Here is a 24,896-nt window from a genome sequence, read left to right as displayed (position 1 = left end):
GGCAGAAGGGATAAGGAGAGGCACTATAGATTAAATGGCACAGTTCTAAACAGCATACATGGACAAAGGGACCTGGGGATGCATGTGCATCAATCTTTGAAGGTGGCAGGACATATTGAGAGTGGTTAGCAAAGCAGATAGCATCTTGGGATTCATAGATAGAGATATTGAGTCCAAAAGCAGGGAAGTTATGCTGAACCTTTACATAGCATGGCAGATGGTGAAATTAAAAAATCTGGAATTAAAAAGCTAGTCTAATGGTAACCATGAAACCATTGTTGATTGTTGTAAAAACCCATCTGGTTCGCGAATGTCTTTTAGGGAAGGAAATCTGCCGTCCTTACCTGGTCTGGTCTGGTCTGCATATGATTCTAGATCCCCAGCAATGTGGTTGACTCTTAAATGCCTTCTGAAATGGCCTAGCAAGCCACTCAGTTCAAGGGCAATAAGGGATACAAAGAACAAAGAAAATTACAGCACAGGAACAGGCCCTTCGGCCCTCCAAGCCTGCGCCAATCCAGATCCTCTATCTAAACATGTCGCCTATTTTCTAAGGGTCTGTATCTTTTCTTCCTGCCCATTCATGTATCTGTCTAGATACATCTTAAAAGACGCCATCGTGCCCGCATCTACCACCTCCGCTGGCAACGCGTTCCAGGCACCCACCACCCTCTGCGTAAAGAACGTTCCACGCATATCCCCCCTAAACTTTTCCCCTTTCACTTTGAACTCGTGTCCTCTAGTAATTGAATCCCCCACTCTGGGGAAAAAGCCTCTTGCTATCCACCCTGTCCATACCTCTCATGATTTTGTACACCTCAATCAGGTCCCCCCTCAACCTCCGTCTTTCTAATGAAAATAATCCTAATCTACTCAACCTCTCTTCATAGCTAGCGCCCTCCATACCAGGCAACATCCTGGTGAACCTCCTCTGCACCCTCTCCAAAGCATCCACATCCTTTTGGTAATGTGGCGACCAGAACTGCACGCAGTATTCCAAATGTGGCCGAACCAAAGTCCTATACAACTGTAACATGACCTGCCAACTCTTGTACTCAATACCCCGTCCGATGAAGGAAAGCATGCCGTATGCCTTCTTGACCACTCTATTTACCTGCGTTGCCACCTTCAGGGAACAGTGGACATCAATTTTCCCCAGGACTTTTCCATTTACTGTACAGTTCACTCTTGAATTGGATCTTCCAAAATGCATCACCTCGCATTTGCCCTGATTGAACTCCATCTGCCATTTCTCTGCCCAACTCTCCAATCTATCTATATTCTGCTGTATTCTCTGACAGTCCCCTTCACTATCTGCTACTCCACCAATCTTGGTGTCGTCTGCAAACTTGCTAATCAGTCCACCTATACTTTCCTCCAAATCATTAATGTATATCACAAACAACAGTGGTCCCAGCACGGATCCCTGTGGAACACCACTGGTCACACATCTCCATTTTGAGAAACTCCCTTCTACTGCTACTCTCTGTCTCCTGTTGCCCAGCCAGTTCTTTATCCATCTAGCTAGTACACCTTGGACCCCATGCGCCTTCACTTTCTCCATCAGCCTGCCATGGGGAACCTTATCAAACGCCTTACTGAAGTCCATGTATATGACATCGACAGCCCTTCCCTCATCAATCAACTTTGTCACTTCCTCAAAGAATTCTATTAAGTTGGTAAGACATGACCTTCCCTGCACAAAACCATGTTGCCTATCACTGATAAGCCCATTTTCTTCCAAATGGGAATAGATCCTATCCCTCAGTATCTTCTCCAGCAGCTTCCCTACCACCGACGTCAGGCTCACCGGTCTATAATTACCTGGATTATCCCTGCTACCCTTCTTAAACAAGGGGACAACATTAGCAATTCTCCAGTCCTCCGGGACCTCACCCGTGTTTAAGGATGCTGCAAAGATATCTGTTAAGGCCCCAGCTATTTCCTCTCTCGCTTCCCTCAGTAACCTGGGATAGATCCCATCCGGACCTGGGGACTTGTCCACCTTAATGCCCTTTAGAATACCCAACACTTCCTCCCTCCTTATGCCGATTGACCGAGAGTAATCAAACATCTGTTCCTAACCTCAACATCCGTCATGTCCCTCTCCTCGGTGAATACCGATGCAAAGTACTCGTTTAGAATCTCGCCCATTTTCTCTGAGTCCAAGCATAACATTCCTCCTTTGTCCTTTAGTGGGCCAATCCTTTCTCTAATTACCCTCTTTCTCCTTATATATGAATAAAAGGCTTTGGGATTTTCTTTAACCCTGTTTGCTAAAGATATTTCATGACCCCTTGTCGCCCTCTTAATTCCTCGTTTCAGATTGGTCCTACATTCCCGATATTCTTTCAAAGCTTCATCTTTCATCAGCCACCTAGACCTTATGTATGCTTCCTTTTTCCTCTTAGCTAGTCTCACAATTTTACCTGTCATCCATGGTTCCCTAATCTTGCCATTTCTATCCCTCATTTTCACAGGAACATGTCTCTCCTGCACGCTAATCAACCTCTCTTTAAAAGCCTCCCACATATCACATGTGGATTTACCTTCAAACAGCTGCTCCCAATCTACATTCCCCAGCTCCTGCCGAATTTTGGTATAGTTGGCCTTCCCCCAATTTAGCACTCTTCCTTTAGGACCACTCTCGTCTTTGTCCATGAGTATTTTAAAGCTTACGGAATTGTGATCACTATTCCCAAAGTAGTCCCCTACTGAAACTTCAAACACCTGGCCGGGCTCATTCCCCAACACCAGGTCCAGTATGGCCCCTTCCCGAGTTGGACTATTTACATACTGCTCTAGAAAACCCTCCTGGATGCTCCTTACAAATTCTGCTCCATCTCGACCTCTAACACTAAGTGAATCCCAGTCAATGTTGGGAAAATTAAAATCTCCTATCACCACCACCCTGTTGCTCCTACATCTTTCCATAATCTGTTTACATATTTGTACCTCTATCTCACGCTCGCTGTTGGGAGGCCTGTAGTACAGCCCCAACATTGTTACCGCACCCTTCCTATTTCTGAGTTCTGTCCATATTGCCTCACTGATCGAGTCCTCCATAGTGCCCTCCTTCAGCACAGCTGTGATATCCTCTTTGACCAGTAATGCAACTCCTCCACCCCTTTTACCTCCCTCTCTATCCCGCCTGAAGCATCGATATCCTGGGATATTTAGTTGTCAATCATGCCCTTCCCTCAACCAAGTCTCAGTAATAGCAATATCATACTCCCAGGTACTAATCCAAGCCCTAAGTTCATCTGCCTTACCTACTACACTTCTTGCATTAAAACAAATGCACCTCAGACCACCAGTCCCTTTACATTCATCATCTGCTCCCTGCCTGCTCTTCCCCTTAGTCACACTGACTTCATTATCTAGTTCCTTACAGGCTTTTGTTACTACCTCCTTACTGTCAACTGACCTCCTCAATTGGTTCCCATCCCCCTGTCACATTAGTTTAAACCCTCCCCAACAGCGTTAGCAAAAGCACCCCCAAGGACATTGGTTCCAGTCCGGCCCAGGTGTAGACCGTCCAATTTGTAATAGTCCCACCTCCCCCAGAACCGGTCCCAATGTCCCATAAATCTGAACCCCTCCTTCCTGCACCATCTCTCAAGCCACGCATTCATCCTGACTATTCTTTCATTTTTACTCTGACTATCACGTGGCACTGGTAGCAATCCTGAGATTACTACCTCTGAGGTCCTACTTTTTAACTTGGCTCCTAACTCCCTAAACTCTGCTTGTAGGACCTCATCCCGTTTTTTATCTATATCATTGGTGCCTATGTGCACAATGACAACTGGCTGTTCACCCTCCCCCTTTAGAATGTTCTGCAGCCGATCTGAGACATCCCTGACCCGTGCACCTGGGAGGCAACATACCATTCGGGAGCCTCGTTTTCGACCACAGAACCGCCTATCTACTCCCCTTACAATCGAATCCCCTACGACTATAGCCCTTCCACTCTTTTTCCCGCCCTTCTGAACAGCAGAGCCAGCCACGGTGCCATGAACCTGGCTACTGCTGCCTTCCCCTGGTGAGCCATCTCCCTCAACAGTATCCAAAACGGTATACTTGTTTTGGAGGGAGATGACCACAGGGGACTCCTGCGCTGCCTTCCTGCTCTTTCTCTGCCTTTTGGTCACCCATTCCCTTTCTCCCTCAGCAATCCTAATCTGCGGTGTGTCCAATTCACTAAATGTGCTATCCACGACCTCCTCAGCATCGCGCATGCTCCAAAGTGAGTCCATCCGCAGCTCGAGAGCCGTCATGCGGTCTAACAAGAGCTGCAGTTGGACACACTTCCTGCACGTGAAGGAGTCAGGGACATCAGCCATGTCCCTGAGCTCCCACATTGAGCAAGAGGAGCATGACACGGGTCTGAGATCTCCTGCCATTTTTAATCTTAAGCTCAACTTAGTTAAATGAAAAAGGAACGAAAAGTTTTTACCAATCACGATAAAACCAGAGAAATAGAAAAAGCCTTACCTTATATACACCCCACCGAGTCCTTTTTTTTTGGTTAGAGGAGGGCGGGTGGGAGACACTACAAGTGTGGTGTCTCGGGTTCAGAAACCGCCCAAATATATAGCGTTTTACTTACCCAGCAGCCCCCTGGCCTCCGCCGAAAACAAAAGGAAATTAAGTTTACTTTCAAACTGACCTTCCCAGCTGCTGAGGATGGGCAATAAATGTTGGCACAGCCAGCAACGCCCACATCCCCCAAACAAATTTATAAAAAAAAGCTCTGGTTAGGCCCCAACCAGAGCATTGCATCTAGTTCTGGTCACCAGACTTTAGGAAGGATGTGAGTGTCATTGAGAGGCTGCAGAGGAGATTTACCAGAATGGATCAAAGAATGAGGGAATTTCGGTTAGGTTGGAGAAGCTGGAGTTTTCTCCTTGAATCAAAAGGAGGTTGAGGGGAGATTTGATTGAGGTGTACAAGATTAGGACAGGTTTAGATAAGGAAGACAAAGAAAAGCTGTTCCCCTTAGCTGATACAAGGACTAGGGGACACAGATTTAAGTTTTTGAGCAAGAGATGCAATGGGGATGTGAGGAAGAACTTTTTTTTTTATGCAATGACCTGACACTTGCTGCCCATGAGGATGGTAGAAGCGAAGATGATAAATAATTTCAAGAAGAAATTGGATGGGCACTTGAGGGAAATAAACTTGCAGGGCTACGGGAACAGAGCAGGGGAATAGGACTGACTGGATTGATCCACAGAGAGTCAGCATGGCTTGATGTGGTCTCCTGAGCCGTAATGACTCTATTGCACCTTTAAGAGTCCAACAGTTATTTTAGCTACGCTCTTCCTTTTTATATACTTGTAGAAGCTTCTTATTGTCTGTTTTATATTTCTTGCTAGTTTACTCTCAAACTATTTTCTCCCTCTTTTTTTAAAAAATAAAGACAACCTTTTCTGAAGTTTTCCCAATTTTCCAGCCTACCACTAATCTTGGCAACATTGTATGGCTTTTCTTTCAATTTGATACCATCATTAACTTCCTTAGTTGCCACAGATGGTTCATCCTTCTCGTAGAGTCTTTCTTTCTCAATGTAATATGTCTGCTCGATGATCAGACCTTCTTTAAATTAATTTCACAATCTCCAAAGTCAATCATGCACAAATTTCACACACTCGTCTATCCAGCTAAAGAAAACTAGTTAGAAAATACTGTGATTTGAGGGGTGGAGGAAAACATTTGAGATCCCAAATATCCTCTGGCCTTACCAACTGGTCCTCCAAATTCCCACTCTTGGGTCTGCACTGCTCGTTTTTTAATGTACAGGCGATCATCTTTTGTTTCCAGTTCTATAAGCTTTCCTTCTTCCTTCTTGATTCGCAGATTGTAAGGGAGACCAAACTGGTCTGTAACAATTTCCCTGCGTATCTTGTGCTGCAGGGATAGAAGGCAGCAGAAAGAACAGGGGAAAGGTTACAGCTTAAACACAAAACCTAGTAGTAGCTAGAGGACATATTCCATATCCTCCCCATCCCCCAAACAAAAACCATCACCATATAACACACATACAACTTTCACTACTTTGTAACTGAAATTACTTAAATATGCCAACAGTAAACATTATTGAGCCAAATGTGCTCCACCTCACCTACGTCTGTTTTGAAGTTCCAGCGCTGGGCCTGGGTCCAAGGCCTCTGTAGTACCAGCAGTAGCCTCCGCTCCCAGGGGTGCTGCTGATACTGCTGTGTTACAGGCCCTCTGATTGGCCGGCAGCTCACAGAGGCGGTATCCCTATCTTTAAAGGGAAGAGGATCTCGGCCTATGAAACTTTGATGGAAAAAGACTGGAGGATCGCTGGGGGGGGGGGGGGGGGGGGGTGCAGGAAAAGGGGAACCCCGTCTTTTCGGCACAGCGCCAAGAGCCCCACCTCCTACACAAAATACAGCCTACGTGCAGGATTGAGTAAATTCTAAGCAGAGTTGAGAAATGAAGAATGTTAAAGTATAACTCTGCCAGCGCAGCAGAAGAGAGACAAGAAAAGGAAAACTAAAAAGAATAGCTCCAAGAAACACTAAATTTGTGCCAACAGGTGACATCTCGCAGCCTATACCATTTGGGTTCAATTCCCACAATCTGCCAAAGTGCCAGTTTTGGCTGCGTTATATGAGTGAGCCATCAACAAAAGGACAGGCATCTGCCACGAGGAAAGGATTGAAAAGATCAAGAATCTCCTGACTACTAAGAAAGATTAGCCATGGAGTGGGACAAAACCATCTACACCTCCTTGACCATAAGGGCCTAGGAAATGAAATATATCCTTCAGGAAAATCTTTTGATGTTTCAACTGCAAAAACTAAGAGACCTAGATTCATGCAAAGAATCACCACTTGTATAACTGAAATGGTTGACTACAAACAGCCATACCATAATCTCTGATCTGGTTGGTCAGAAACAAAAACAACAGCAATACCAGTCTGCCTTTGTTCAATCTCCAAAACCAAGAGGACCGAGAAGTAAAGGCCATAATTCAGTGGGAAGGCACAAAACCTCAATACAAAGGCAGCACAGCAGCCAACTATTCTCCAAAAGGTGACCTCCAGTTGAAACTTATAGATTTTATAGAATAGTACAGCACAGAAGGAGGCCATTCAGCCCAGAGTCTGTGCCAGCATCAGGTGGTTCTTTTGGACAGGAAGATCATAAATGAGATGAGAGAGAGAGAGATGGTGAAAAAGGCACACTTCAGTACACCAATTCCTCTACAAAATCAAGAAATGGCAGCTCGTATAAAATAGCCAATCGCAGCTAAGAACAATTTTAGGTTTCAATGGCTTTAAACATTTCAACTGTGGGACTAACTTTAGAAAATTCCAGGAAAGCCTATTATATTCTCTTATTTGAATAACCACATTGAAAGATACACAAATATCCCTTTCTCCCACCACATATCAATAGTTTCCAAAGTCACTGATGTAATACTCATTTTATAATTTTATTCTCTGGGCAAGTGGCCTTCGAGTCCAGCCAAGTGCTATCAGCAGCTCATTGTAGAGCATATTCTATACATGGTCAAGGCCCGCAGTGAAGAATATGGAGAAATTAAACAAAAAAAAAAAGGAAAAGGAATGCAGAAGAGAAAGGTTAGTTTGAAAAGAACTGAAGAACAAAATGTAGTAATAGTATGAAGGAGTGGGATGAGAAAAACTGTAAGACAAAAAGGAAAGATTAAAATGCAAAAAAGGCAAGAAAATAACAGAGTCCAATAAAAGAAAACTAAGAATGAGGAAATAGAAAAAGTCATTCGTGGATCCCAGTTAAAGAGTCAGCAACGATTTCCATCATTGAATTGAATGTAATTTGTAGTTGTTCCGTACACAGAATGAAGGGATTTCCCTACCTCAACGACTCTGTAAGTATTCTTGGCATTGTTCTCCTCCTTTTCCTCTTTGTAGTCTGACACAGAGGTAGTTTTTCTGTTGGTGCTGTTCTCCTGGAGCTCCTCATTCAAAAAGCATCAATAAGATTTAGAACTTAAGAAACATCACAGTATTTCTCAGAATTAAAGAATTTGCTTTGATATGGTCTCTTGATCACAACTACACTAAACAGCTAACCCTACTCATACGCAACTGTAATGTAGACCAATACACTTGCAGTACTAATCACAGTTCAAAACCTTCAACTTGTGCACTTTTACCAGGGCTGTGTTTATCTTATGGGCATTTCTACAAGTGAAATCAATGCCAGTGCTGGTGAAAAAGTTCTTTTTCTACCTTTCCCCTTCTTTAGTATCCCTGTGTGCACTACTTCCCAGAAAAAGGACAGGCAGGTATTTGTCAGAGCCATTTGAGCTGATGTGATGCTTAAGAACAACTAAGTGCTTTTTAAATTACCACTAAAAAGTCACTACACTTCCAGCCAGCCCACTGATTTGCAGTTATACTAATTATTAAAAGGTAATAATCTCAACAGCAGCAAACAAGATGATGGTTTCTATCCATACACCATCAGGCTGCCTTTCTCCTTCCATGCTCACTTCCACCCCACATTAAAGTTCGTTAAGGATTTAGAGGTGCGGGTTTGATTCATACACAGGCACATGGACTAGAAAGCATAATCCAGAGTCCATCCAGGTCTTGATAGAAGCAGCTGCACATACCTGATGGACAGGTTTCACTGCAGATAGATCTTCCTTTTGCACCTCTTCCTTCTGCACGCGTTTCTTAGTCTCCCTGCCACGGGAGGTTGAACGCTTGGAGCTCGGTGTCCTGGCGGGGGAACGTGAGCGAGATCGACTGCGCTGTCGAGAAGATGACCTTGAATGGCTTTTTTTTGTTCTAAAATAATTTAAGGGCTAAAGATAAAAGGAAAATGTTATTGATTACTTAATAGTTAATTTTCTAGCACTGACCATTTGCAAAATTCACTTTCAACTTGAAGAATTAACTTTTTACTCATAAATCAAATGGTTCCCATTTTATTTCTCTGCATCCATATTTACATTTTCCAAATTTTGTTTGTGTAAAATATTACACAAAATTTATTAAATGATGATGCTTCAGCTACAGACAAAAATTCAGATATGGTTCGATGCATGTGCCTCAGTACTCCTTTCTTCTTCCCTCCCGATTCCACAAACACAAATATACCCACGACTAGAAAAAGTAACTGAGCAGCTGAATGTTGCAATCGATGGCACACACATTGTTCTAAGCACCATCAAGAATTACAGGATTTTTAAAGAAAAAAAATGCAATTAGCTGGAGAGTTTTCCAATGGGGCACAGGATAATTGTATAAGTCAGTTCTATAAGGTTAGATTGGAGAAGCCGAGATTGCTCTCCTTGGAGTAGAGGAGATTGAGGAGAGATTTGATAGAGGTCAAGACAGGTTTAGATAGAGTAGTGTTACAACCAGGTGGTAAGAGGTGTGTTTCCCACTATTCACCTCTTAACTAACTGCAGCAAGTGTTTTGACCCTTTTGTATTTTATTTGTCAAATAAACAGAGAGCAACAGGTTTTCTTGTAGGTTTAGAACAGAAGATTAACTATTTATTGAAAAATATTCATTCCTGAAATGGCCGTAACCGCACCTACACCCAATCATGCATTCACACGCGCACAAGAACAGATAGACAAAGAGGAAACGAGTAAGTGATTCGAAGTAAGGTAGGTGTTCGGGGTTCACAGTAAACCTGTTGAATCTTCTTGGAGGTCAATTTCTCTTTTCAAGTTGCAGGCCTGGGCTGTTTGCAGATTTCTCTGGTGGTTGGGGCCACAGTCTGGAGACAGTGATCACTTTCACTTCTCTGCTGCAACAAGATGAGGTGCAGTATACACAGCAGGGCTCCTTCTTTGGCTTTTTCTGGATCTCTTAGCTCTCGCTGGACAGGCTTTTGTGATATTATTCTGATTCACATCCTCTCTCTGCAAAGAGCTACTTTTTAAAGGTAAAAGTCTCTCATGCGTTGCCTCTGTTGGCAGACACAGAGCTCCCCTCCCTGTGGTGACCAACAATGGACCAGAATGTGTCTACTTCACACCTTCTTCGTTTCAGAAGAACCCATTTAATTCAAAAATGTCTCTCGATGGGTTCAGATAGGTGTAACTGACATCGCTTAGCTTGGAATATATCCTTTTGTCCTGAACAGACAGTAAGACAGTTTGAATATACAGGGTCAGGTCTTTTGACCTTTAGCAGCACAATGTCCACTTTTTAAAAGGAAAAGTCAATTTTTATAACTCTTCAGTTTGAACAAACAACAAAGACCAGTACAGCACAGGAGCAGACCATTCGGCCCTCCAAGCCTGCGCCGATCTTGATGCCTGCCTAAACTAAAACCTTCTGCACTTCCGGGGACCGTATCCCTCTATTCCCACCCTATTCATGTATTTGTCAAGATGCCTCTTAAATGTCGCTATCGTACCTGCTTCCACCACCTCCCCCGGCAGCAAGTTCCAGGCACTCACCACCCTCTGTGTAAAGAACTTGCCTCGCACATCCCCTCTAAACTTTGCCCCTCTCACCTTAAACCTATGTCCCCTAGTAACTGACTCTTCCACCCTGGGAAAAAGCTTCTGACTATCCACTCTGTCCATGCCACTTATAACTTTGTAAACCTCTATCATGTCACCCCTCCACCTCCGTCGTTCCAGTGAAAACAATCCGAGTTTATCCAACCTCTCCTCATAGCTAATGCCCTCCAGACCAGGCAACATCCTGGTAAACCTCTTCTGTACCCTCTCCAAAGCCTCCACGTCCTTCTGGTAGTGTGGCAACCAGAATTGCACACAATATTCTAAGTGTGCCCTAACTAAAGTTCTGTGCAGCTGCAGCATGACTTGCCAATTTTTATACTCTATGCCCCGACCGATGAAGGCAAGCATGCCGTATGCCTTCTTGACTACCTTATCCACCTGCGTTGCCACTTTCAGTGACCTGTGGACCTGTATGCCCAGATCTCTCTGCCTGTCAATACTCCTAAGGTTCTGCCATTTACTGTATACTTCCCACCTGCATTAGACCTTCCAAAATGCATTACCTCACATTTGTCCAGATTAAACCCATCTGCCATTTCTCCGCCCAAGTCTCCAACCGATCTATATCCTGCTGTATCCTCTGACAATCCTCATCATTATCCGCAACTTCACCAACCTTTGTGTCGTCTGCAAACTTACTAATCAGACCAGCTACATTTTCCTCCAATCATTTATATATACTACAAAGAGCAAAGGTCCCAGCACTGATCCCTGCAGCACACCACTAGTCACATCCCTCCATTCAGAAAAGCACCCTTCCACTGCTACCCTCTGTCTTCTATGACCGAGCCAGTTCTGTATCCATCTTGCCAGCTCACCTCTGATCCCGTGTGACTTCACCTTTTGTACCAGTCTGCCATGAGGGACCTTGTCAAAGGCTTTACTGAGGTCCATATAGATAACATCCACTGCCCTTCCTTCATCAATCATCTTTGTCATTTCCTCAAAAAACTCAATCAAATTAGTGAGACATGACCTCCCCTTCACAAAACCATGCTGCCTCTTGCTAATAAGTTTGCTTGTTTCCAAATGGGAGTAAATCCTGTCCCGAAGAATCCACTCTAATAATTTCCCTACCACTGATGTAAGGCTCACCGGCCTATAATTTCCTGGATTATCCTTGCTACCCTTCTTAAACAAAAGAACAACATTGGCTATTCTCCAGTCCTCTGGGACCTCACCTGAAGCCAATGAGGATGCAAAGATTTCTGTCAATGCCCCAGCAATTTTTTCCCTCTCCCTCAGTATTCTGGGGTAGATCCCATCAGGCCCTGGGGACTTATCTACCTTAATGCTTTGCAAGACACCCAACACCTCCTCCTTTTCAAGGGGGATAGCCACAGGGGATTCCTGCACTGACTGCCTGTCCCTTCTAACGGTCACCCATCTATCTGCCTGCACCTTGGGTGTAACCACTTCTCTAAAACTCCTGTCTATGACGCTTTCTGCCACTTGTATGCTCCTAAGTGCATCCAGTTGCCGCTCCAACCGATCCATGCGGTCTGTGAGGAGCTGCAACTGGGTACACTTCCTGCAGATGTAGTCGTCCGGAACGCTGGAAGCTTCACGGACCTCCCACATCTCACAGGTGAAGCACTTCACCCCTCTGACATTTCTAGCACTAATCAATTAATTTAAAATAAATACTTATTAAATCCTTACTAAATTGTTATAATTAACTATATGGTCCCTAGTGCTAGATTCCTACTATAAATATTAAATGCTAACTAAATACAGTAATCTCCTCCCTCTGGTTTAGTTACTCTACTTATTAATTAGGGTTTTAATCAATTTTCTTTAATCAATTCTGGATTCTGTATTTTCAGACTGTCTACTATCACACTCACATGAAGTGCAAAGAAAAGTTGCTCCCATGAGCTGATAGTACAAGGACTAGGGGACACAGATTGAAGGTTTTTGGCAAGAGATATAGGGGCGGAAATGTGAGAAATAATATATATTTTTTTCACACAGTAAGTGTAATGACCAGGAACTTTCTGCCTCTGAGGGTGGAGGAAGTGGAGAAAATTAATGATTTCAAAAGCAAATTGGATGTTCACTTGAAAATAAACTTGCAGGGCTATGGGGCTATTGCGAGTGAATAGGACTGACCAGACTGCTGTACAGAGAGCCTTCTGTGCTGTTATGACTCTACACTAGCCAGTGACACAAACTATTATCTCTCTCCTCCCGGTTTGTCGGATCTTTTGCTCCATGAATTTTAAAGCAACTTTCAGTCCTGATAGTAGATTTGCCATTTCCCTCAAGAAAGGTGCCTCTCAACTTACCTTGATCCTGTACAGTCTCAGTAAACTCCCCTCACACCAAGTTAATCTTTCCTTCTCTTTAGAAATCTGCTTATGTTCACCCTACCCCAACAAAGATAGTCTCTCCTATTCTTTTAATTTGCATCTTATTGCCCTTATGTAGGCACTTTCTAAAGTTAAAGAAACTACTGATAACACTCAAATGATTCATTATCTTCAAAGTTTTAGATTAATTTATGATCAACATTATAGTTTTGGGCAAGGGCTATCAAGTGATCCCTGCAGAACTTCATATGTTTGGACATCGAGCAAGGACAGAATCAGAGCAAAATACTGCGGATGCTGGAACTCTAAAATGAGAACAGGAAGTGCTGGAAATACTCAGCAGGTTTGGCAGCATCTGTGGAGAGAGAAACAAGAGTTAATGTTTCAGGACTGTGATTTTTCATCAGAACTTTCTGACCTTTCTGATGAAAGGTCACAGACGTGAAACGTTAACTCGGTTTCTCTCTCTCCACAGATGCTGCCAAACCTGCTGAGTATTTCCAGCACTTCCTGTTCTCATTTCAAGGACAGAAATCAGTTTTGGCTGTGATGTCTCCCACAATATATCAATTTGCTACAGTCAAGGCTCACACTTGAAGAAAGGCCATTTGGGTGAGATACCGGAAAGCGATTGGGTACTTGTTTATCCAAGTAAAGTATAGGTACCTTAAGGAGACAAGTGATGTTTTTTTTAAATGAGCAGCATTAATAGAGGGAGAAATTCAAGGATTGGCACTCACTGGATATCATTAGCTTTAAAAGCAAAATATAGCCGATGCTGGAAATCAAACAAAATAGAAAACAGAAGACTGAACAGTCACAGGATGTGAAGCGCTAAATTTAGGTCCTCATTCTACAGATACTGACTGAGCTTTTCCAGCATTTAAAAAAAAAAAAATTTTATGGGATGTGGGTGCCACTGGCTAAGCCAGCATTTATTGCCCATCCCTCATTGCCCTAGAGAAGGTTGTGGTGAACCACCTTCTTGAACTGCTGCAGTCCATGTGGTGTAGTCACAGTGTTGTTAGGACGGCAATATAATTCAAAGCCAGGAAGGTGTGTGGCTTGGAGGGGAACTTGCAGGTGGTAGTGTTCCCATGCATCTGCTGCCCTTGTCCTTCTCGGTGCTAGGTGTATCACGAGTATAAATATCAGTAAAGCACTTGAACAAACTCAAGTCATTTTGTTTGTTTTAGGTAAAGGGAACATGAACATGGTCAGGAAACTCACCAATAAACAGCTACAATAAAAAAAATCAAACTTCTCACAAAAAAAAATGATGTTTTTCCAGTCAATTTTTATGATCCCACTGAGCTGTTGAACTCATGGTTTGTTTTTGCTGGTTGTTTAGTCTTATTCCCTATCAGATTTGAAAGAGGGAAGGTGGAAGTTATAAACGAGTAAATTTATTGGTTGTACAGAAAAAGTTGCAAGCAATTTAGAGGGTATGTGTTGGGGGAATATTTGAAAGAGTTAATGGATAGTAAGCATGGATTCTGGAAGGAAAGGCCACAGTTAACCTGCTGGAGGTGCAAGAAATCAGATAAAACCATTAAAGCAGACAGTATAAACAGATTCAAGTACCAACCGTATGCATTCTAAATAGAGAAGGGATTGATGGTGTGGTGAAAAAGGCTGGTAGGCATGGTTGGGATCAAAAAAGGGATTGATTTGTTGGAACAAAAGATTTTTTCCTGTTCTTACAAGTTCTTTCCAGGAGAATTTTGTTTTCTCCAGCAAAACAGATTTAATAATCAAAGCACGTGCCTTCTGATTTTCCAGCCACAGTACTGTGGGCCTGCTTCAGCACTCTCTCAATCTAGTATCTCAAATGGTAGGCAGCACAGGAGACCCAAGCCAGTGTAAAAATGAGCGAGAAGGAAAAAAATCCAATGGAGGACTCTTTTCCACAGTAGATAAATGTGTTATGCTTCAGTGATGAACTAATTGTTTGCCAGATACTCCTCAATGGTGAAGCACCATCTAGTCCATTATTCAAAGTATTTAATATTTACAAAACTGTGTGGAAGCGAGAATTTGAAAAGATAGATTACAATTATAGCACAATTGCCCAATATCATTTAAAAGTCTTAAAAACTCTTCAGTCACCAACCTCACCTTGACATCACTTTCTTTCAGGTCCAGCTCAGTGCCATCCTTGTACTTGACTGCATACAGCTGGGTGTTCTTGTCGTAACCTGTCACTTGTACCTCATAGTACAGGTGACTGCCTGGCCAACGGCCCATTACCATTTCACCATCGGAGAAATTTTTGGCTGGCATTGTCTGTACAGGAAAATCATATTTTAGTCCATTTTTGGTAAGCAGACAAGGATTGAGAACATGAAAATAAAAGCTTTCTGGCTATTGGTTGTATCATTCCTTTCTTCACAATCTTGCTGCACTGAACACATTTTTAAAAAAAATATGAACGTTGATGTCTGCATTACAGTGCATACATTGTATGTAGCAATTTGCAAATTATCAATGCAGTAAAAGGTAATCACAAATATCTTACATCTAGAACTTTGCCCTCCCTACTTACTTTTGCTTTCTATCACAACGGAGATCAAGAAATCATGTGGAGAACCCAGAGTGCAAATCTGTCCTACTCAACAACACAGGAAACTGAACCTCTAACACATTGTCAGAGTGGAAAGAAACAAATTCAAAATGCAATGCAAAGCTATTCTTTCTTTCTTTTGGGCCTCCTTATCTCGAGAGACAATGGATACGCGCCTGGAGGTGGTCAGTGGTTTGTGAAGCAGCGCCTGGAGTGGCTATAAAGGCCAATTCTGGAGTGACAGGCTCTTCCACAGGTGCTGCAGAGAAATTTGTTTGTTGGGGCTGTTGCACAGTTGGCGTTTCATTACATCATAAAAACTAAATGGCTGAATTAACGGCAACTTTGACAACAAGACAGTAAAACATGTTCATTTCATCTTGTTTCTTTACAGCAATAATATTCTGCACCATTCTCAGTACAGGTCCATCAAGCAGCAATTACATATCAAACTATGACTTCCTCTGCTTCTCACTCAAATGTCAGATTTTAAAATGTACAAGGTCATTTTCATGAAGATGACATGAAATTGCAGATTCTAAAATGTGAATACTAATAAATGTCATGAAAATTTTAAGAGTGACAAAAGCTTGGGCAGAGATGTGGTTTGAGAAGGAACTTAAAGGAGATAGGGAAATAGGTGGGAGATTTTGTGAGAGAATTCCAGAGTTTAGGATCTAGATGGCACAGCCATCAATGGCGAGGGCAATGAGTAGGATAACTGATGAGAACAGAATTGGAGGAACACAGAGTTCTTGAAGGGTTGTAGGGCTGGAGGACATGGAGCAGCAAGGTCATGGAAGAGATTTGAACATGAGAATGAGAATTTTAAATTAGAGGCATTTGGGGAACAGAACAAATGTAGGCCAGTGAGCATGGAGGTAATGGATGAACACAACTTGGTGACAGACAGGTTATGAAAAGCAGAACTCAGGTTTACAGAAAGTAGGGCTCATCGGCTGCTGAAACCCTCAAAACATGTTTTTAATCATCTCCACACTCAAATAATGTAATACTCACCTGGCTGCCCTCCCCTCCTTCATAAACTAGAGCTTATACTCAGAATGGCAGCTACTAAACTCAGATGAACAGATCAGAATATTACAAACCAGATGTGAATCATGGAACAATATAGCAAAAACTCAAAAATATTAAACAGACTAGAAAACTAGAACCACAAAAGTAATAATCTTTGGATTACTACTGCAGCCACTAGTAAACCGGCATAGCATCAATAAGATCGGAGAGTTGAATACATGGCTCAACAACTGGTGCGGAAGAAATGGGTTTCACTTCATGGGGCACTGGCACCAGAATCGGGGAAAGAGCGAGCTGTTCTATTTGGACGGGTTTCACTTGAACTGTGCTGGGAATCAAAGAACTAGGGCTACAGATAGGGCTTTACACTAAATAGAGAGAAGAGGAGGGGAGGGCTCAAGTGAGGGAAAATGTAGAAAGTTAATAGAGAACTGACAAGGCAACAGTACAGTGTAGCAATATGAATGATAATAACCAGAGTGTTTCAGGAAGGGACAGAGTGTACAAACATAAGAATAGATCAGGAAATAGGGTCAGAGTAGGGAAAAATGGTAAGACAACAAAATTCAAGGCTCTTTATCTGAATGTATGCAGCATTCATAATATGATGAACTGATAGCACAAAAAAAAGGGTATGATCTGAAAGCCATTACAGAGAGGTAGTTGCAAGGTGACCAAGGCTGGGAATTGAATATTCAGGGGTACTTGACATTTCAAAAGGATACACAGAAAGGAAAAGGAGTTAAGGTCTTCTGTTAATAAAGGATGAGATCAGTATAGCAGTGAAAAATGATCTTGGCTCAGAAGATCAAGATGTAGAATCAGTTTGAGTGGAGATAAGAAATAACAAGGGAAAGAAGTCATTGGTGGGAATAGTATATAGGCCCCCTAACAGTAGCTACACTGCAAGACAGAGTATAAAGAAATACTGGGACTTGTAGAAAACTACTGCAATAATCGTTGATTTCTTTGTCCTTTGATCATAAGTATTTTGTTATGATCCTGTAGTTTTTTTCTTCTTTATGGAAAGTATGCAGTGTGCCTTCAAGGCTGTAACAGGATCAGTACTGCTTTAAGGCACCAAGCTCCAGAGACTGAGTCAAAGGATGCATTCTCATTGCCGTAGGATACAACCACTCAGGACCAATGACACGAGATACAATGTTGCTGATTGACATTTGAAACTAGCTGAAAAACTGGCTTTTGAGACACAGTTAACAGATACAGACAGACAGATGGACCAGCATATACTGAAGGAAATGAGAGCTCTCCCTCAGTTTATTTAAACCCTATTTATTATACTCAGAATTCTGATGTCAAGCCAGATTAATTTCTTACAAGAAAATAACCAAATTCCTTTAACTACTGAAGTGTAATTGCTGAAATTCACTGTGGAAAAGAAGAGCATCAATTCAACTGCTGAATTAGACTACGGACTGTTCTACTGTTGAAGAACCTATTTTCTGCCCCAATGGACGGCTGCGAGGACTTCAAGCAACCTTGGACTGTTCCACATTGGAAGATTTCACTTCGGCAGGTGCGTAAATATGCAAGGGCACTAATTTTTCTATTTTACATGTTGTTTATATCTTAGTAGTGTTTAAGAATTTAGTTTTTCTAATTAAACAGTTAATTTGTTGATCTAAAGACATCTGGTTTGGTTAGCCTCATTCAGGGGTTAATAGATGGTACAATTTGGCTGGGTCTTTCTTCAATTTGGAAAGTTTAAAATGATATGTTAGGCAATCTGTAGAGGGGCGGGTCTGAATCAACAGTGTGTTTCTCCCACCACAATCAGAATCGTAAATTTTGATTGGGGGCTTTGACTGGAGTGGTCGGTCCTGACAATTGGACAAATCAAATTGGCAAAGGTATCCTTGAGGATGAGTTTACAGAGAGTGTATTTGGGATAGTTTTAGAACTATATCTTGTGTAACCAAAAAGGGAACAGGCTATTTTAGATCTGGTAAATGTGTAATGAGACACGATTAATTAATGATCTCATAGTAAAGGACCCTCCAGGGAAGAGTGATCATAATATGATGAATTTCTCATTCAGTTTAGGGTGAGAAACTGGAGTCTGACACTAGTGTCTTAAACTTAAATAAAAGGCAATTCCAAAGGTATGAGTGGATTGGGAAAATAGGTTAAAAGATAAGATAGTAGATAAGCAATGGCAGACATTTAGGGAGATATTTCATAATTCTCAACAAAGATATAGTCCATTGAGATAGAAAGACTGAGGACTCTGACTAACTAAGGAAATTAATGATGGCATCAAAAATTGAAAAAGGCATACAATGCTGTGAAGATGAGTAGTAGGCCAGAAGACTAGGTTGGTAACTCAGAGGATGAGACATGGGGTAATAATGGGTAACAAGAAAATAGCAGAGAAGTATTTTGTAGCTGTCTTCATGGTAGAATACACAAAGCATCCCAATAAATAGGAGAAAATCAGGGGGAAAAAGGGAGGGAGGAACTGAAAATAACCATCATCTCTAGAGAAACAGTACTAGGAAAACTAATGGGACTAAAGTCTGATAAGTCCCCTGAGCCTGATGGCATTCATCCTAGGGTCTTAAAAGTGGCTGCAGAGATGGTGGATGCATTGGTTGTAATCTTCCAAAATTCCCTAGATTCTGGAAAAGTCACAGCGCATTGGAAACCCGAAATGTAACGATCCTATTCAAGAAAGGAGGGAGACAAAAAGCCAGAAACTACAGGCCAGTTAGCCTAACCTCTGTCATTGGGTAAATACTGGAATCCATTATTAAGGAAGTCTTTGTTGGACATTTAGAAAATCATAATACAGTCAAGCAGAGCCAACATGGTTTTATGGAAGGGAAATCATATTTGACAAATTTGTTAAGAGTTCTTTCAGGATGTAACGAGCAGAGTGGATAAAGGGGAACCGGTCGATGTAATGTATTTGAGTTTCCAAAATGTATTCAATAAGGTGCCACATCAAGGACTACGAGGATAGTGCAGGAAAATGGTTGTGAAGCAGATGATCAGCCATGATCAGTAGAGAAATGGTGTTGGGGAAATTGATGGGATTGAAGGCCGATAAATCCCCAGGGCCTGATGGTATGCATCCCAGGAAGTGGCCCTAGAAATAGTGAATGCATTGGTGATCATCTTCCAAGATTCTATAGACTCTGGAACAGTTCCTACAGATTGGAGGATAGCTAATGTAACCCCACTATTTAAAAAGGGAGGTAGAGAGAAAGCAGGGAATTATGTCAGGCTGACATCGGTAGTGGGGAAAATACTCGAGTCCATTATCAAAGATTTTATAGCACAGCACTTGGAGAACAGTGGTAGAATCGGGCAGAGTCAGCATGGATTTACGAAAGGGAAATCATGCTGGACAAATCTACTAGAATTCTTAGAGGATGTAACTTGCAGAGTTGATGAGGGGGAGCCAGTGGATGTGGTTTATTTGGACTTTCAGAAGGCTTTCCACAAAGTCCCACATAAAGAGATTAGCATGTAAAATTAAAGCGCATGGGATTGGGGGGTAGCGTATTGTGATGGATAGAAAATTGGTTGGCAGACAGGAAACAAAGAGTAGGGATAAATGGGTCTTTTTCCAAATGGCAGGCAGTGACTAGTGGGGGACCGCAGGGAGCGGTGCAAGGACCCCAGCTATTTACAATATATATTAATGATTTAGATGAGGGAACTAAATGCAATATCTTCAAATTTGCAGATGACACAAAACTGGGTGGGAGGGCGAGTTGTGAGGAGGGTGCAGAGAGGCTTCAGGGTGATTTGGACAAGTTGAGTGAGTGGGCTAATGCATGGCAGATGCAGTATAATGTGGATAAACGTGAGGTCATCCACTTTAGTAGCAAAAACAGGAAGGCAGATTATTATCTGAACGGCTATAAACTGAGAGGGGAATATGCAGCAAGACCTGGGTGTTCTTGTATACCAGTCACTGAAGGTAAGCATGCAGACACAACAGGCGGTCAAAAAGGCAAATGGTATGTTGGCCTTCATAGCGATAGGATTCGAGTACAGGAGCAGGGATGTCTTGCTGCAATTATACAGGGCCTTGGTGAGGCCACACCTGGGATAATGTGTGCAGTTTTGGTCTCCTTATCTGAGGAAGGATGTTCTTGCGATAGAGGGAGTGCAGCGAAGGTTTATCAGACTGATTCCTGGCGGGATGGCGGGACTGACTTACAGGGAGAGATCGAGTCAATTAGGATTAAACTCGCTGGAGTTCAGAAGAGTGGGGGGGGGGGGCGGAATCTCATAGAAACCCATAAAATTCTAACAGGACTTGACAGGGTAGATGCAGGAAGGATGTTCCCGATGGTGGAAGAGTCCAGAACCAGGGGTCATAGTCTCAGGATATGGGGTAAACCTTTCAGGACTGAGATGAGGAGAAATTTCTTCACCCAGAGAGTGGTGAGCCTGTGGAATTCACTACCAGAGAAAGCAGTTGAGGCCAAAAAACACTGCATGTTTTCAAGAAGGAGTTAGATATAGCTCTTGGGTCTAAAGGGATCAAAGGGTATGAGGCGAAAGCAGGAACAGGTTACTGAGTTGGATGATCAGCCATGATCGTAATGAATGCTGGAGCAGGCTCGAAGGGCGGAATGGCCTACTCCTGCTCCTATTTTCTATGTTTCTATGATATCATTGAATGGTGGAGCAGGCTTGAAGGGCTGAATGGCCTATTCCTCCAATTTCTTATGTTCAGATAGGTTACTGCACATGTTAAGAGCTCATGGTGTTGGGGGAAAATGTATCTTCATGGCCAGAGGATTAGCTAATTAACAGAATACAGAATGTCGGGATAAATGGGTCAGTTTCAGGCTGGCAAACTAACTACTGGGGTGCCACAGGGATCAGTGCTGGCCGTTCAACTATTTCCAACCTACATTAATAAGCTGGATGAAAGGACTGAGTGTACTATAGCCAAATTGTTGATGATAGAAAAGATAGGTGGGAAAACAAGTTGTGAGGAGGACACAAAAAGAGTCTGCAAAATATAGATAAGTGAGTGGGCAAAAATTTGGCAGATGGAGCATAATGTGGGAACATGTGAGGTTATTCACTTTGATAGGAACAGAAAAGCAAATTATTTAAATGGGGAGATTACAGAATGCTGCAGGACAGAGGAATGGGTGAAACACAAAAAGTTAGCATGCATATACAGCAAGTAATTAGGAAGACAAATGGAATGTTGGCCTTCACTGCAAACGGGAAAATCGAGCATAAAAGTAGGAAAGTCTTGCTACAACTATACAGGGCATTGGTGAGACCACCCCTAGAGTAATCCGTACAGATTTGGTCTCTGCATCTAAAGGAGGGTTATACTTGCATTGGAGGCAGTTCAGAGAAGGTTCACAAGGTTGATTCCTGGGTTGAATGCATTGTCTTATGCAGAAAGGTTGAGCAGGTTGGGCCTATACTCATTTGAGTTCATAAGAATGCAGGGTGATCTTTTTTATAGTTTGGAGATACAGCACTGAAACAGGCCCTTCGGCCCACCGAGTCTGTGCCGACCATCAACCACCCATTTATACTAATCCTACACTAATCCCATATTCCTATCACATCCCCACCTGTCCCTATATATTTCCCTACCACCTACCTATACTAGGGGCAATTTATAATGGCCAATTAACCTATCAACCTGCAAGTCTTTGGCATGTGGGAGGAAACCGGAGCACCCGGAGGAAACCCACGCAGACACAGGGAGAACTTGCAAACTCCGCACAGGCAGTACCCAGAATCGAACCCTGGGTCCCTGGAGCTGTGAGGCTGCGAATGCTAACTACTGCGCCACCCTTATTGATTCTGAGGGGGCTTGACAGGGTAGATGTTGAGAGTATGTTTCCCCTCATGGGGGAATCTAGAACTATAGGTCATCCATTTAAGATGGAGATTAGGAGGAATTTCTTCTTTCAGAGAGTCGTGAATCTTTGGAATTCTCTACCTGAGAGCACTATGGAGGCTTCAAGGCTGAGACAGACAGAACGTGGAGTTGAGGCCAAGATCAGAACAACCATGATCTTATTGAATGGCGGAGCAGGCTCGAGGGGCGTATGGCCTACTCCCACACCTATTTATGTTCTTATGAATAAATAACAAATCTCAATGGAAAATTCTGCATGCTTTTAATGTCCCACATCACTTTCAATATTCCTGCATAGAATCAAAATGAGATGTACTTAACATAAAGCTTCAGAGTCCATCCGACGATGGAGGGAAAAAATATGCAAAACGTCCAACTTTATAGTTACCTGGCCCAGACATTCTGGAACATTGGCTAATTGTGCTTCTCAGGTGAAAGAAAATAATGATTTATACTAATTATTTATTTTAACATTTTGAGAATAATTAAGCCATGGGGGGTGTGGCATTGTTAATCAAGGAAAGTATTACAGCGGCAGAAAGGACGTTTGAGGACTCGTCTACTGAGGTAGTATGGGCCGAGGTTAGAAACAGGAGAGGAGAGGTCACCCTGTTGGGAGTTTTCAATCGACCTCCGAATAGTTCCAGAGATGTAGAGGAAAGGATAGCGAAGATGATTCTCGACAGGAGCGAGAGTAACAGGGTAGTGGTTATGGGGGACTTTAACTTTCCAAATATTGACTGGAAATACTATAGTTCGAGTACTTTAGATGGGTCTGTTTTTTGTCCAGTGTGTGCAGGAGGGTTTTCTGACACAGTATGTGGACAGGCCAACCAGGGGCGATGCCACATTGGATTTGGTACTGGGTAATGAACCCGGCCAGGTGTTCGATTTAGATGTAGGTGAGCACTTTGGCGATAGTGATCACAATTCGGTTAGGTTTACCTTAGCGATGGGCAGGGACAAGTATATACCGCAGGGCAAGAATTATAGCTGGGGGAAAGGAAATTATGACGCGATTAGGCAAGATTTAGGATGTGTAGGATGGGGAACGAAACTGCAGGGGATGGGCACAATCGAAATGTGGAGCTTATTCAAGGAGCAGCTAATGCGTGTCCTTGATAAGTATGTACCTGTCAGGCAGGGAGGAAGTTGTCGAGCGAGGGAGCCGTGGTTTACTCAAGAAGTTGAAGCGCTTGTCAAGAGGAAGAGGGCGGCTTATGTTAGGATGAGACGTGAAGGCTCAGTTAGGGCGCTTGAGAGTTACAAGCTAGCCAGGAAGGATCTAAAGGGAGGGCTAAGAGCAGCAAGGAGAGGACACGAGAAGTCATTGGCGGATAGGATCAAAGAAAACCCTAAGGCTTTCTATAGGTATATCAGGAATAAACGAATGATAAGAGTTAGAACAGGGCCAATCAAGGATAGTAGTGGGAAGTTGTGTGCGGAATCAGAGGAGATAGGGGAAGCGTTAAATGAATATTTTTCGTCAGTATTTACAGTAGAAAAAGAAAATGTTGCCGAGGAGATTACTGAAATACAGCCTACTAGGCTAGATGGGATTGAGATTCACAAGGAGGAGGTGTTAGCAATTTTGGAAAGTGTGAAAATAGATAAGTCCCCTGGGCCAGATGGGATTTATCCTAGGATTCTCTGGGAAGCCAGGGAGGAGATTGCAGAGCCGTTGTTGTTGATCTTTATGTCGTCATTGTCGACAGGAATAGTGCCGGAAGACTGGAGGATAGCAAATGTTGTCCCCTTGTTCAAGAAGGGGAGTAGAGACAGCCCTGGTAATTATAGACCTGTGAGCCTTACTTCGGTTGTGGGTAAAATGTTGGAAAAGGTTATAAGAGACAGGATTTATAATCATCTTGAAAAGAATAAGTTCATTAGCGATAGTCAGCACGGTTTTGTGAAAGGTAGGTCGTGCCTCACAAACCTTATTGAGTTTTTCGAGAAGGTGACCAAACAGGTGGATGAGGGTAAAGCAGTGGATGTGGTGTATATGGATTTCAGTAAGGCGTTTGATAAGGTTCCCCACGGTAGGCTATTGCAGAAAATACGGAAGTATGGGGTTGAAGGTGATTTAGAGCTTTGGATCAGAAATTGGCTAGCTGAAAGACGACAGAGGGTGGTGGTTGATGGCAAATGTTCATCCTGGAGTTTAGTTACTAGTGGTGTACCGCAAGGTTCTGTTTTGGGGCCACTGCTGTTTGTCATTTTTATAAACGACCTGGATGAGGGTGTAGAAGGGTGGGTTAGTAAATTTGCGGATGACACGAAGGTCGGTGGAGTTGTGGATAGTGTCGAAGGGTGTTGTAGGGTACAGAGGGACATAGATAGGCTGCAGAGCTGGGCTGAGAGATGGCAAATGGAGTTTAATGCGGAGAAGTGTGAGGTGATTCACTTTGGAAGGAGTAACAGCAATGCAGAGTACTGGGCTAATGGGAAGATTCTTGGTAGTGTAGATGAGCAGAGAGATCTTGGTATCCAGGTACATAAATCCCTGAAGGTTGCTACCCAGGTTAATAGGGCTGTTAAGAAGGCATATGGTGTGTTAGCCTTTATTAGTAGGGGGATCGAGTTTCGGAGCC

At 42.9% G+C, this 24,896-nt stretch overlaps 1 protein-coding gene across 2 annotated transcripts in view; it reads right to left on the bottom strand.

The window, feature by feature from the left end:
- lbr (lamin B receptor) overlaps positions 1-24,896 on the bottom strand; it is a 105,050-nt gene that overhangs the window by 40,128 nt on the left and 40,026 nt on the right. Inside the window, exons 2-5 of one of the 2 annotated variants that reach the window (XM_068028262.1) lie at positions 14,948-15,115; positions 8,639-8,833; positions 7,877-7,978; positions 5,748-5,913 (exon numbers count right to left, since the gene is read on the bottom strand). In XM_068028262.1, the coding sequence (XP_067884363.1) occupies positions 5,748-5,913; positions 7,877-7,978; positions 8,639-8,833; positions 14,948-15,112 (628 nt within the window). In that variant the 5' untranslated portion in view covers positions 15,113-15,115. The remainder of the gene's footprint in view (positions 1-5,747; positions 5,914-7,876; positions 7,979-8,638; positions 8,834-14,947; positions 15,116-24,896) is intronic. The other variant, XM_068028266.1, reaches the window with a different exon arrangement.

The sequence above is a fragment of the Heterodontus francisci genome, chromosome 3 (assembly GCF_036365525.1).
Source record: "Heterodontus francisci isolate sHetFra1 chromosome 3, sHetFra1.hap1, whole genome shotgun sequence".
In the NCBI taxonomy this organism is placed as follows: domain Eukaryota; kingdom Metazoa; phylum Chordata; class Chondrichthyes; order Heterodontiformes; family Heterodontidae; genus Heterodontus; species Heterodontus francisci.
The sequence above is the reverse complement of the archived record's forward strand: the minus strand, read 5'-3'. Positions and strand labels throughout refer to the sequence as shown.